Raw genomic sequence first — 15,981 nt, 5'->3', positions numbered from 1 at the left:
ATGACCTCTGGTGCTGGGTGGGGTGTTCCTCTTCAGTCAGTTCATGTTTGGTTCTTTATGAGTTTCTGGCATTCACTTCAAAACTCCCTGCGGGAATTCCTGTTAGCTGGAAACTTTCCTCTAAACCGTCCTGTGTGTCTCTCTCCTTAACTTTAACCATCTGATCCCACATTGTATCTTAAGCAAGTGGCATCACCGAAATTAGAAACAGGCAACATTTCTTACGTTGTCACATTTCTCGGATCTTTCGCTCAGAATCGACATTTTGATCAGACCAAGAATTTTTGTTAACTTTTATTATGAGAGCAGCTGTGAAAGAGGATCTGGCCGATGCTGTCTGAGAGGAATACTAATGCTGCTCCTCTCTGCATGTTAACAGTCCTCACATATTCAAACTTTTGAGTTTGTATAGAAGAATGAGTGTTAGGGTGATGGGAGTGGAACAGATATAATGCCTCGGGTGAGAACCCTCTGAATTTGGCCCCTTCAAAAAGCCCACTTATTTTGGTGAAAAACTCAGGCTTGACGATTAAATGTAAATTTATGGGCTATTAACTTCCGTCTTTATGCGTCACGGTCTTTTCTATCGAAGATAATTACCTCCATTTTATTTTAAATGTTTCATCAACTAGGCTAGGCTACATAAATCCAGAAGTAGCCTGGGCCAAGTTCAGTTTTATGCAGTCAAGCTGCCTTATGGAAGCTGTTCCTTTTTATTTATCTCTCAATTCTGAGTTTATAATTCATAATTGGGAGTTCTAAACTCTAAACTATTTTTTTTTTTTTTTTTGGATGTAAACTCGGATTGGCTAGGAAAGTCGCAATTCGGAGGTGAGAGAAACAAAGTCCGAATTGTGAGGTATAAACTCAGAATTATCAGATAAAAATTCGCAATTACCTTTTTGATTTTTTTTTTTTTAAATTCTGTAGAAGAAACGGGCTTCCATATTGGCTACTTTTGTATAAAACTTTTAAGAGGTGATGTAACATAACTTTAGCCTATTTTTAACAAAAAATGTCAATGTTACTTTTGAATGGAAGGATCTGAAACAAGTAACATTTAAAAGTGAAAGTTAATACGTTCAGAAAGATTTAGAACATTCTATTAATATTAATGAAAGAATGAAGTACCTTTGTCAGAACAATATGAACGTTTCCTGTTTAAGATAATGGAAAAATCATCACTTAAGGTTCTTTTTAAGCAAATTTGACTTCATTAAGATGGATCTGCTTCATATTAGTGCCGTTAACGTCTTTAGTTCCTTTTGTGACTGGCTGCTGAACCACTCCCAAGTGTGTGAACTCGGAAGGGTCTTTTGTTTCCTTTTGATTCTGTCCCCCCAAACAGCCTTGAAAAAACAGGCAGCTCCAAGCTTTCAGAGTGATTTTCTTTCTTTGAACAACATGGTGGTGTGAATATGGTTATGGGGGAGTGATTGCTCATGGTCACAGAGAGGTCATCGGGAGGTCATGTGAAGAGGGAAATGTCCACTCAAGTTCACCAGAATTACAGGCTTGGAAATTCCTTTTTGCCCTCTTTGAATGAACCACAGGAGCTCCAAGAAAAAAAGTGTTAATTTCATTCAATTTAAAAATAAAATAAATAAAAACATTTCTGAAATAAAATATTTGTCTTAAAATAAATAAATAAAACATTTAAATGTATTTATATTTAGTTAATCTAGTTTGATTTCAGAAGTGTAAAGTTTTATTAAATTATTCATTTTTTGGATCTGTATATATTTCGATATTAATTGGCTTCAGATAGTGGAGAAAAGACATTTTTATTTAAACACAAAAATAACATTAAAATAAATAAGAATTCAAATAAATTTGCAATAACATATATTTAAATAAATTAACATGTAGTTAAATTTGAGTTATTGTAGTTTGTTCTAAGGAGGATAAAGTATTATTCAAAATGAATAATTTTTGTGATTGTGTATATTCAGATATTAACTGGCCTCAGATAGGGTTAGGGAAAATGTGCATTTTTTATAATTTCATTAAAATTAAATAACATTTATTTAAAAACATTTAGTCTAAAATTATACTATTAGATTTAATTTAAAGAATAAAAAATATAATATAGAAAATATTCATTTTAATCTAGTTTGTTCTCTGGAAAATAAAATATTATGCTAAAGATTATTCATTTTTTGGATCAGTGTATATTCAGATGATGGCCTTGGATAGTAGAGAAAATACATTTTTATTTAATTAAGATTAGAAATAACATTTATACCATTATAAAATAAAATTTCTTAAATGTATTCTAATTAAATTAGTTTTAAATAAATAATAAAGAACAGAAAATGTATTTAATTAATTACAAAATTAATTTTGTTTTCAAGACAGAAAGAATAATGCAAACTATTTTTTTTCCAAATGAATTCAAAATCCAAATTAAATGGCATTAATTACTGTAAAACTGTAAACACATTCTACCACAGAACCAACTCTTTGAGCAAGTATTTTGCATAAAACTCTCATAAATAAAGACACAGTGACATATATGGATTATTTTCTTCCTGCTTCCATTTTGATTATCTGGTGTTTTGTTCTATATGAAGTTTTGTTTTGTGAGGGCAAAGAGCCTCTTTGCACAAAGCGGCATCCCTGTAGACCTGCTGAATGCATGGGGAATGAGCAGAATCTCTGCTAATGGCTTGAATGGTTGCTGGGTGATAAGCCATTGATGCCGGCAGACACACTGAGTTTGCTCATCACAGTGGGTCTCTAAAAGCCCCTCAACGCAGAGATGCTGGAAAACCCTTCTTTCTGTCATCCTGACACTTTTATCTTATGACGGGGATAGATTATAGCCAACTTATTTCGTCTAATGGTGAATAAAATGGTGTTTTAAAATACTTTTAAAAAGAAAACATCTATAGATTTTCGTTATGCGACTGAATGGAGAACAAATTGGGATGTGTTTCTTCTGAGTAAAGACACAGTAGGTCTCACACATCTACCATGTAGACCTTCAGACAGATATAGAAACAATACTAGCTCTTACTGTATATCAATAGTTTCTACAATCATTTCTTGTAGTTCACCAGTAATACCAAGGTTTGATTAGATCCTGACAAATTGTATTTTGTTTAATTTAACATTTTAAAAGAATTTTAGAGGATTTTTTAGAACAAATTGTAGAGACTCAGGAACACCAAGATTTGTTTTTACTAATAAAATAAACATTTCTAAAATAAATATTTTTATTAAAATGCATTAAATGCAAATATAAATAAATAGAGAAATACATTAATTAAAATAACATTTATGAAATAAAATATTTGCATTTATTTAAAGAAAATGTATAAAACATTATATTATTTAATTAAACAAAATAGTAATTAATAAATGAATGCAGGATCTCCAAGAAAGAAATTTTGTTAACTTAATAGTTAAATAAATTCCATTAAATCACCGATTATGAAATAAAATATGTGTATATTTGTATTTTTTTAAATAAATAAATAAATTTTGGAACAAATTTATTCACAAAATCTTCTTTAAAAATATTTATAATAATAATTTAGAAATGAAAGATGGCCGTTATAGTTTTTCACTGGCAGTTGATGGTTGAACATCAGAGGAAAATGTGCATGAAACGAGTGCTATCAGATGTTTTGAGTGAGTTCAGCTGTTTCATATAGACTGTAAAACCAATACCTTCGGGCGCTGCGGCTCTATTCCATCCAAACTCTCAGACTCAACAAGTTCTGGGAACCCAGTGCACTCACCCAACTGCCCTGCTTCCCCAAAATCTACCAGTCTTCAAATGCTCTCCCTCACAACTGTAAGCAGAAGGCTGAAAGCGTCTTTTGTGCTTCATTTCTTTTGTCTGCTGGGAAGTGAGAGAGAGAGAACGGGTGGGTGATGAGGAAGAGGGGGGTTACTGGTCTGGAAGTGTTTGGTCCAAATTACACATTCAAGGCGAGCACTGTTTATGATTACTCTCACAGAGACCGGACAAAAGCAGAGACATTCCAAGAGCCCAGTGAAGAGGACCAACTTACTCTGAGAAAGGACAGAGATCTAGGCCTACATCATAACATCATTCACATGAACTCAGGCCTGGAGATACATGTAAAACCTTCATATGCCTCTGGGTCAATGAGCAATCCAATAAAAATGACATCATAAAATGGATCGTTTCAGCCCTGGATGCTGATTGGTCAACATTCCAGACCAGCTAAAATACACAATATCGCAAACGTTGCAAAAGCAACTACACTACCATTCAAAAAGAATGCTTTTATTCATCAAAGATGCATGAAATTAATTTAGCATTTATAATGTTGCAAAATATTTACATGTCTATTCATTATAAATCCTGAAAAAATGCATAACAGTTTCCACCAAAATATTAATATAAAAATTAATATATAAAAGTATTAATATATATAAATATAGATATGATTATTAAGCACCGACTGGGGATATGATTTCTGAAGGATCATGTGACACTGAAGACTGAAGTAATTATGCTGAAAATTCAGCTTCGTATCTCAGGAGTATTTTACATTTTAAAATACATCAAAATAGACAACAGTTATTACTGTTATTATTAGTTTTTACTATATTTTTGATTAAATAACTACAGCCTTGCTCAGCATAAGAGACTTCTTTAAAAAATATTGAAAAATCTTACAGGCCTTACTTTTATATAAAATAAAATAAAACTAAATATTTGATGGAAATCGTGTCCAAAATATTTTATAGGTTATTTGTCACCCTATTTTTATATTTATTGTCCAATAAAATAAAGTAAAATATTTTAAGGCAATTGGGTTTAAAATATGAATGTTCTTTTATTTATATTTGTTGCCCTGTTGTTAAATTTGCTACACTATGAAATCCAAAAGAATAAAATATGTCCAAAATATTTTGTCACCTGATATGCGCACGATGAATACAAGCTTTAATTGGTTTAAATCACTCCTGGCGGTGACGTCACCTCCTGGGACGTGAGCGGTTCACACACTGAATGAGGGAAGGTCTGGTTGAGGGGCCTGTGGGAGAGGTGAGTGTGTGAAACAACTCACCCCACAGGAAGTCTGGCCCATCACGAGTGTCATCTGAATAGTCCAAAGACCTGCCGAGAGCGCTATTCCTCGCTTCGAGTTCGTTCTCAACCATTGAAACCGTCTTTCAGGATTAAATGTCAAACACGATGTGAGTTCTGAATGCTTAGCGTTGGATGTCACAGAAACACGACTGGGTTCACCTCACATATGCCCTCAAAGGAAGCTTGGAAGGTTGACAACATTTGTACAAAATTAGCCTTGGAGTGACGTTAACTAGCCTTTGAAACTGAACTGATTTTTTTTTAATTGGTTGGTATATTCTAACAGTTTCATTTATTTTAAAGTGAGAATCGAGCAAGAACCCCCCCTACCATTACATCATGTACTGTACCACCACTGGGCCCCCCTTTGAAGTGTCTTGCGCATCTCCTATTTGGAGTTAACATGCTCCTCCCCTTCAGAGATCCTGAGCATCAGGAGCTTCTTACTGGTGGAAGGTTATTAAATTCCCAGCACAGACTGACTAACTCTGATCACTCAGGGCATCTCTCAGCACAAGAGCTCTCTGGAAGCAGGTAAGCAGCTCTTCTTCTCTCAGCTACTTGTAGCTATGGAGCTTTTTTTCTTCTTTTTTTAGTACCATTTACCTTGAAATCAGATTAATTATAAATGACAGTATTTGCATTCTGTAGAATTTAAATACACAGAGAGATTTATGCGGTTCACACTTAATTGTTGGACCTCAGCAACAAGGTACAAGATCAAATAACTGTAGGTCTTATGAATTAATTTTTCCTTTGTAGAATAAAAAAATGAAATTTAATTGCATATATTATATAATTTAATTGCCTATAAAATTTTTATTTTATATGTATAGTAACAAAAAGTAATAAAAAGCTTTAATTTGCATAATATAATTCCATATATATATTTAAAACGTGTATGAATATATTTCTTTTTTTGTAGTTTTCAGTAATAAAAAAATTATTTACATAAAATGTAATTTCATATATTTCAAATATTTATAAATTTTTTTATTCCAGTAATTTAATTGCATGTTATATAGTTTAAATTATAAATATATACAGAGTTTTATTTCAGTAAAAAAAGCTGCCATTTACATGGAATTTACTTGCATATATCATATATTTTAAAATATGCTTATAATTATGTATGCTCACTAATTGTTTCCAATGAATTACACTACTGCACATTTTTTTAGGTTGCATTTTGGTTTTCCATTATTTTTTGCCGTCTTTCCCATTTTAAGTCAAGGATTTGGGATTTAGATCAGTGGGTGTGCTAGATTGTGCTAGAGTTTGTCTCATTTTTTCTTCTTCTTGTGTACAGGGTCTCTTTTGGCCAGCTTGTTTGATCGGAGTGTGTTGAGTGACACCGCCAGCATGACCAAAAGCACTGGGGAGAAGCCACGGTCGCGCAATCGTATGCAGCAGATCCGAGAGGGAATTCACCTGCGTTCCCTAAAGGCGAGGAAGAAAGTGGAAGACATCACTAAAGATGACGTGAAGAGCTTTCTGAGAAGAAATGCTTTTGTGCTCTTCACCGTTGGAGCTGTGGTCTTTGGTCAGTGCTCCCGGTTTAGCAAAATTATATTCATTCAGGAAGTTTTCAAGTATGATATTTGTTCTAACCATCTAAAGAAGTCATCTAAGCTGAAGTTAGTGTCTTGGTCAAATCTACTGTACAACCTAACAACCTACCACCAGTTTGCTGTAAAGCTAAAAAGCCCTTTGACAATGGATGCCTTTTGATTTATGACAGAAAAGAGTTTTCAACACATTTTGTTTCTTCTTTTTCAGGTATCACGCTGGGTTTTGCTCTGAGGTCATATAAAATGTCATACAGAGAAGTGAAGTATTTCTCCTTTCCTGGTGAACTATTGATGCGTATGCTGCAGATGCTAGTGCTTCCCCTTCTAGTCTCAAGTTTGATTACAGGTATGATATTTTATTGTTTTGATTTTTTTTTTAGCCAGAAATGTAGCATGCAACAGTTTGACTGCAGATTTAAAATCAAATATGTTACAGCGATCTACAGCAATAACTGGGAACTTAAGTCTTAAGTCTTAACCGGAAATCTTAACGCTTAATGGAAAGTATAGAAGAAAAAGGGGTGGAGCAACTGGACATTGTCCCAGGCCATGTGATTAACCCTCTGGTGCTCCTTATTTGGGAGTCACACTTGTGGTCTTCATGGTCAAAAGTGACCGGACACTTAAAATTTAACTTTTTTCCCCCCAGTAAAATCAAAGTAACATATTTTTGTTTAATATTTTTTCTTTTGTGTTTTGAGAGAATTTCATGGTACTAATTAATATTTATGCAATAATTATGATAAATTTTTCCCATTAAAAATAATACTTTTTTCCCCAAATATTTTCTATTACTTTTCAATTATGGCAATATTTCATGTTAAAATAGAGACAATGCCTTTAAAATCCAATTTTTCAAGCCAGATTAGTGCCATCTAGTGGGAGTAAAATAAGAAAAACTACAATTCCATGGCTTAGCCCATAGATTCCCATATAGCTTTATATAAAAGGCCTATAAATAGTTTTTAGACATAAATACTTATTTTTATGAAGTTGTGGGTTTGGAGATATATTTTGACATTTTCAAAGACAACTTTTTGTAAAGGTTTAGATTTTGGGGGAGTTTGAAATGTTGATTTTAAGCGTCAGTTTTTTCATTATTATTACTACAGTCAAACCTGAACACAGAGAAAGCATTTTGTTACACAAAACATTAACATTCCACAAAAATGTAAGAAAAATGAACAGGAATGTTATATCAGAGCTTAATCCTTCTGGGTCTGATCTGATTTCAACCTCTTATTTCAGTTTGGTATTTGGTAATAGCCATACCAATTTATTTGAATATGTATAATTGTGTGTTCACCAGTTCATGTGTGTGTGTGTGTGTTTATATAATAATTGTGTGTGTGTGTGTGTATGTCCGTGAGTGTGTGTGAGTGGATGTGTTGGTTTTGCACTCTTGATGTTTTAGAGTGTCCCCCCCATCATTGCTGTGTACTTTTTCTGCATTGTGGCAGATTTGTAGATTGTACACACAATCATTTGCAGATTTTTTGTGTTTTTGTCAGTTTCCCATTAATTTCCTGGTCAGTCATTTGTGACCGAAGACCACAGATGTGACTATTTTTTTCACGACCACTTAGCCTGCTCGAATCAAGCCCTCGATTTTTTTGTGTGTGCTCACATTCCAAATGCCATAAAAGTCACCAAGTTTTGTACCATCCCGATGAAGCTGTGATTTTTAAAAATTCAAAACTTTTTAAAACAAAATTTGGTGAAAAGTGACCGAAGAGCACCAGAGGGTTAAGAAGGTCCAATGTGTTCCTCAATAGTCTAGCTGCTCATTGAGTGTGAGCTGATGGGATCTACCTATAAAAATTTTATCCCAGGCCCTGAGAATTTTACTGTCAGATCTGCTTATAATGAAAAAGCAAACCATCAAGGAAACAGGTGTTACAGCTGTGCCTCTGTGAAGCATAGCATTACTCTGGGCACCGTTTTCTGGTTTGTAGACAGTGACCTCTTTGTGCTTCTATTAAAAGTGGCAGTGAGAATGAGGCAGAGGTTGTAAAGACGAGTTCAGCCCCTCCCACCCCTGCTGCTTCACTTCATACAAATAGAAGAATGAGAAAACTTCGTTCAGACTAATTTTTTTATTTTTTTATATAACTAAACAAACTATAATTGGGTAGTAATAACAATGATAATAATAGTTATTATTATCATTATTCAGATGCTAGTATTACATTTTTATTATAATTATTTGTTGGGCAATTTAGTCTATAATTGTGGCACACTTGGGTGTGAGAGGGGGCTGTTTTGTTTATTCACTTCTTTGTAACTGCACAAAATGGGTCATTTCTTTAGTTTGATACAAGTGCATTGGGAGACTGTTTGCTGTTGCTGTGGAGACATAGAGAGGGTGGCATGACTGCTGAAACACGGGCAGGTGGAGGAATTTCCCAGTCCTGCCCGAGAGTGAGAGAGATGAACAAATGCAGATCAAAAGAGTGAGAGTATGGCTGAGAAAGATGGAGTATGAACAGAAGAAATTGTGAAGTGAGAGGCTGAACTTTAAAAGATGCTGAAGTTTGGGCCCCCAGGAGGACGAGAGGACCAAACAATGGCTGCTTTCTATTTCTATTCTGGGGATCGGGGCTGCAAAAAGGCCCCTGTCTTGTTCAAAATTCAAACCTTAATTTGTTTTGGCAAGTCAAAGCCTTTTTGCTCCATTGACTTCCACAATGATTGCAATTAATCCTAAGAGACTTTTAAAGTCAAGGGATATAGTACTTTTGAGCTAAGTGAAGATTAAGTCATAAATCATTCACAACCACCACATATCTTCATGTTTGTACAAATTCTGGTGAGATTTTTGTATTAAAATCTTGGTACAAGACCTGGGCTTTTCAGCAATGATGGGACGTGTAATCATGTATTTATTCAAATGTGATTTTGGTTCATTCTCATAGAAAGAAATGCTAAATTCTAATTCATTCTGTCTAGGCATGGCAGCATTGGACAGTCACGCCTCTGGAAAGATGGGCATGCGTGCAGTCATGTACTATATGACCACCACCTTCATCGCAGTGTTTATCGGCATCATTATGGTTCTGATTATTCACCCGGGCAAAGGCTCAAAAGATGAATTCACTAAACAGCAGAAGATCGAGCAGATCAGCCCAGCCGATGCCTTCCTCGACCTCATCAGGTAATGGACAGGTGTAGTGCATCGCTTAAGGTCATTGCACACCGAGTCTGTTTTTTCGTATTCGCCATTCTTTCTTATCAAAATGCATGCTACGGATGCGAAAACGCAGAAAATCGAACCTGAACAAAAGTAAACGTGATTGACACAACGTAAGGTCGTATTTATTTTTTACGTGCAAAAATTCCGTACTCAGTGTGCAATGACCTTTACTCCAAAATACTGATATGAACCAGTGATTTTATTCATTATATACACTCTTTTGCAGAAACATGTTTCCTCCTAATCTGGTTCAGGCCTGCACTCAACAGGTGAGAATGTTTTTCACATGATCCTATTATTAAAAAATAAATAAATTAAATACATCTTAGATAATCATAAATATTTATAAATACTATCTCTCTCTGTTGCACACATTATGAAAAAAAAAAAAAAAAAGGATTACATTTTCTTGGCTAAAATCATCATTATTATAATAAAAATTTAATTTAATACTAAACACAATGTTGTTTCTTGGCAAAAAAAACTAAAACAAGATAAAAAACAATAAAATAAAAAAATATTTTAAAAAGAGAAAAAGAAAAAAAACATTGAATCAATTGCATATAAAATGGTAATAATGTATATAATGTATTATTTTCACGTAACTCTAAATTGTAACAAAAAAAGCTTTAAAAATAAATGTACTCACCAACAGATTACATTTATTTTATTTTTTTCTGAGGGTAAAAATTTACAAACGTGTGGTGCACCATAGCAGAAGTTAAAAACGTTTGTTTTATTGGGTTATTCAAAGTAATTCCTTAATTATTAACTACTTAACTGCCAAGATAGTCATAGATATCTAATATTTTTGGCTAATAAAGTTCACAAGCAGTTTGGTGTGATATTCTAATATGTTTCCCTGTTCAGAAGGAAGTCAATTTATCATTAGATTTGATGAGACTTGTTGACATCTCAAAGGACAAAAACTTCAAATTTATCACACTTGGATCCAAAATGTTTTTTTGGGAGGCCTTGAATTTATAATTGTACCAATACTGCTCACAAGTCTTGACAACGTTTCATTTCTTCTCCTGCTGGCCCAAGCTAGTTAACTTAGCGTGTAAGGAATAGACATTTTCCATTTAGCATTTTGAGAGTCTGGCTTGCGTTCGACCCACAGCTGTGTTTGGACCGGCTGAGAGCTTTGGCAGAGCTGTAATGGTGCCACAGTCAGATATAATGGGACAGAAATGGCAAGATAATGACACTGAAGAGCCTGACGGTGGCTCACAGTCTGTCCGGACACACTCCGCAGGGACACCCTGTAGTCAACCAGATCTAAAAAAAACATATTCTACAAATATTAAAAAGAGTCTTTCTGTAGAACGTTTCTAGCAATCCAAATCCCTACATCAGAATAACACAAACTGGATTGATCAGATTCTTGCTTTTTTTTTTACTTCCTCCTGTAGTTCAAGACCCAATATGGCAAGAGGGTCATTTACGTGAAGGTGATCGTGAACGATTCGATATTCAACCTAACTAACGCCACCCAGGAGATTGCCCAAGAGGAAGTGATCCCTCTCCCGGGCACCACCAACGGGGTTAATGCCCTCGGGCTGGTGGTGTTTTCACTGTGCTTCGGCTTGATCATTGGGAATATGAAGGAACAGGGACAGGCTCTCAGAGACTTCTTCGACTCCCTCAACGAGGTCATCATGCGACTTGTTGCTATTATTATGTGGTGAGTGATTCCAGACACATATTTAAATATTAACCATTATCATTTCAAAACCACAATAAATATTTTCTAGAATTTATTGGTATTTATTTATTGGAATTTCATTCATGAGGATGACTTGTTTTGTTTCGAATAACAAAAATCATCCTCAAGAATAACTACATTTTCGTTGCTTGTCCTTTTGGGAAACCTTAATCTGAATCAGGTTCTTTTCCACTGTTTGGTTGTCTAGTTTAAAATAAAACAGAACCTGAACGGAGGTTAATGCATCTTTAAACACCATACCCTATTCCCAGGTATGCACCTATTGGTATCCTCTTTCTGATTGCTGGAAAAATCGTGGAGATGGATGACATCACTGAAATGGGCGGTCAGCTCGGCATGTATACGATTACAGTGATAATCGGCCTCATGATACACGGCATGATCGTTCTACCGACATTGTACTTCGTCATCACTCGGAAGAACCCCTTCATCTTCATCACGGGTTTGCTGCAGGCCCTCATCACGGCTCTTGGTACCTCTTCCAGGTAAGTCCAACAATGTCAAGCTGCTGAAATCTGGAATATTTTACTCTCATTTAACTTGTTCATATTTTTGTAATCTCCCAGCTCAGCCACTCTTCCGGTTACCTTCAAATGCCTTGAGGAGAATAACAAAGTCGACAAACGCGTGACTCGATTCGTGCTGCCTGTTGGAGCCACAATAAACATGGATGGAACAGCGCTGTATGAGGCCCTGGCAGCCATTTTTATCGCCCAAGTCAACAACATGGAGATGAACTTTGGGCAGATCATAACAATTAGGTGGGTTATTTTGAAATATACTATAAATAATTGATTAAGAAAACTGTATGAAGATTCTAAGCGTGATTGATATTCTTTTTAATAATACAGTATCACAGCGACTGCTGCAAGTATTGGGGCGGCCGGAATCCCTCAGGCTGGTCTGGTCACAATGGTGATTGTGCTGACCTCTGTCGGACTCCCAACCGATGACATCACCCTCATCATTGCAGTTGATTGGTTCCTGTGAGTGACCGTTTATGGAATCTTGACTTGATTTGGTTTGAAAGGAAATAACGGTACAGAAATATATTTATTGAAGTATTTTGCAAAATAAGGCAAAACAAGAATGAAAAGTGACTGCGTTTGGCACTTTATCTTTCCTCTTATTTGGGACTCCCTTCATATTTTTTTTTTTTTCCCATTATCTACCCAGGTGACACACTTTGATGAGTTCCCATGAGACTTGCTCCATTTTTTTTCTGTGAATTTCATGTAATTCAATTGGTTTTAACATAGAAACGTAATTAGGTTGGCCAAATTAATCATTCCAGATAGATCCCCACAAGTTACACAGCTAAAAGAGCCTCTTTTTAAACTAGGATGAAAACTGAGATGAAAGTAGGAAACTTTTTGACAATTAAACAAGTATCGCTGATATTTACAGTCTCAATAAATAGGTTCTTCATTTCCTATTTTATTCACTTTTCCTTTGCACTTCCAGTGATCGACTTCGCACAACAACTAACGTCCTGGGAGATTCTATAGGAGCTGGAATCATAGAGTTCCTGTCCAAAGATGAGCTTCAGAACAGCGATGTGGAGTTGGGGAGCTCAGTGCTAGAAGAGAATGAAGTAAAGAAGAAAGCTTATCAGATGATCCCTCAGGAGAACGAATATGAGAATGAGAAACCACGAGACAGCGAGACCAAGATGTAGAAAATGCATAATCAACCCCCAACCAAGGATTTTGTGTGTGTTTGCGTTTTGTATATGTACAGTAGCCCTAAAAATATATGAACACTTAAGATACACATAAAAATATAAGAATTTCCTTGCTTCTAATGAGAAAATATCAAACTAAATGGCATTTATTTCAAATAAATTTAGGATAAGCATGGTATTTAAGCATTTGGACACTTTCTGGTTGTCAAACTTGGAATAATGTTCATAATTAGAATATGAACTACACTTATCTTCAGGCATTCACAGAAATGTCTGAAAAAAGCCCCAAGCTGCTGCTTGGTTTGCTATTTTGCTGTCTGTGCAATAAAATTCATACATTCTTGAAGTGTTGATTAAGTGTCCAAATATTTTAGGTTTGTTTTTGAATATTTCATTTTCAAACTTCTTTTGACCTTTTACTGTAATTTTGTTCTTGTGCTTTGTCTCCTGTCTGCAGCTCATACCGATTGTTAAATTGATTTGGCAGGAGAGTTTTACCTTGACAAAAATATATGATAATCATTTTTTTGTATCGCTTTTTCGTTATTTTAATAATTATCTGAAATGTGAATCTATGTGGAGGGCACTGGTATGTTGGTGATCAGCATTTGTTACATGTGCTAGAATACAAGCAGCAAGATTTAAACCTTAAGAGTGTTAAAATGGACAGGGTCATGACAGTACACAGAACTGATTTTAAGCAGAAATGAATGTTAGTAAATTATTCATCTGATGAACAGACAGAAGCTCATTACGCTTTGTTTAATGAAAAAGTTGAGTATGACATGGGCAGGATTCCAAGATTAAATACTTTTGGGCTCCTCATATAAAGTGAGCATCTAAAAAATGGATTATAAAATATGTCAAACTGTAAATATCAAAAGAAAATGATGTTTAGCTGCTTTACACATCTTTATGTATGAGAAGACTGAGTGTTTCAGCAGCTGTTACAGCAGATATTTGAGTTTTCTCAGCAGCTAAATTCTAACTGAACACACATTCTTATGCATTTATGAGATTTGTTTATTGGTTTTTATTCTGCTATAGTTCATCCACTGACCCTTTTATTGCCATTTGCTGACATTAATTATAAATAGAAATAATATGTAGCTGCTACTGATTATTAATTGTAGGAAAATGGACTGAATGTTTACAGTCCTACGGTTGCAATGACATACAGAACTGAGTCATTTTGAAAACTGTAAATCTTTTGAAGACATGCTATAGACACAGGTTGGACTCACATGTACTCGGCTGGAAACTGTGATCTTATATTTGTTTGCCTTTTTTAAAATGCTTAGTTTTTTTCATGTTGCTGTATATTTCCTGTCAAGTCCATAAAAAGCTAAATGGTTGATTAGAACTATAGAATAAAGAGCATACGGATGTTGTGTGTTAAATATAGTTTTGAATAAAATGGAGAGTGGCGATGCATTGTGTGGAAATTTTTGTTTTATTGATGATAGATGAGTAGTTTTCAACAAACTGCTATGATATTGAAGAATTAGCCTAATTAATATAATGAGGGATATAATTATTATATATAAATATGTTCAAAACACCAAGACAGACTTATACCTATATCCTTAAACATAGGCCTATACCCGTACGTCACAACATAACAAAAACATTTCTTACCTAGTGGATCATTCTAAATGGACTTATGCTGCCATCCAGTGGTCAATGATTTTCTTCAGGCAACAAAAGCACTACATTCAAAGAAAGTTAAAAATGTCCAATTACACAAATGCTTGTTTTCTGCATCTAGTTCAAAACCCTCCTATATTAGAATATTTTTGAGAATTCTGTCCTCAAAACTAAAATTCCAATATAAATGCATTTAATTTATTGTAATTGTTGGCCAATGGCTGTACATTTTTGCTTTTCTATTATCGTTTTACTGTCTAAATTATGCCACAAAGCATGTAAATGTTATTTAGTTGCAGGTATGTTGGGGTATGTTGTCACAAAAGGTCAGTAGGTGCACAAAGCATCGTTTTTCCAGGTGCAAATGTTTAATAGTCACGAGTTTAAGGTATGTGCCTATACCGAAGTTACAGAAGTCATATTTATTGTTCATTGTGACAACTATCCCTTATTATGTCTAACATAACGTCCATTTTTTTGTGTAGTACCGTGAGAAGGCGCAGTTGAGCTGGCATCCTAGTAGCCTATCTGAACAAAAACACATTGGTTCAAAATTATTGTCAAATATCCGTGTAATAGCTACGTTATTAAAAAAAAAATCTTAATTTAATCAATTATTTTAGGTCAACCATTTTTCTGATAGTAGTTGAATAGGGTTAAAATTGTTACTAATAGATATCACCATACATCCCCAGTTAAATAATTGCAGTAGCCTACACTAATAAATTAAATTTTGCATTATGTTTAAATAAGCAAAGTATGCATTATCTAATTAAAAAACACTAATTTGCATATTTGACAGAACAGAAATCTGAAATGTACTTAAACCCAGGTTTATTTTTTAATTATAAAATAAATAAATAAAAAAGTTTATATAAATCAGGAGAATGCTATATGAACCAAAATATTCATGTAAGCGCTACAGAAGTGATGTCTGGCTCAATGCATGAAAACAAAAAATGAGAAAACGTCCTTTATTGTATTGTAATCGAAATCTACAGACGAGAACAAATCCAATGTAATAACAAAAACACTTTATGTGTATTTTGGATGTTTTCTTTTCGCTTGTTATGAAAGAAAAAC

General features: G+C 34.4%; 1 protein-coding gene across 1 annotated transcript; it reads left to right on the top strand.

Annotated features, from left to right (window-relative positions):
* Positions 1 to 3,882: 3,882 nt before the first annotated feature.
* LOC306863798 (excitatory amino acid transporter 1-like) lies at positions 3,883 to 13,245 on the top strand (the record flags this gene model as incomplete). Its single annotated transcript, XM_079407349.1, has 11 exons — positions 3,883 to 4,092; positions 5,575 to 5,608; positions 6,384 to 6,617; positions 6,854 to 6,991; positions 9,595 to 9,799; positions 10,065 to 10,107; positions 11,254 to 11,525; positions 11,819 to 12,052; positions 12,134 to 12,328; positions 12,419 to 12,553; positions 13,032 to 13,245. The coding sequence occupies 11 exons, from the start codon at positions 3,883 to 3,885 to the stop codon at positions 13,243 to 13,245; spliced, it is 1,914 nt and encodes a 637-aa protein (XP_079263475.1).
* Positions 13,246 to 15,981: the final 2,736 nt, after the last annotated feature.

The sequence above is a fragment of the Barbus barbus genome (assembly GCF_936440315.1).
Source record: "Barbus barbus genome assembly, chromosome: 45".
In the NCBI taxonomy this organism is placed as follows: Eukaryota; Metazoa; Chordata; class Actinopteri; order Cypriniformes; family Cyprinidae; genus Barbus; species Barbus barbus.
This window is presented reverse-complemented; position numbering and strand designations above follow the sequence as displayed.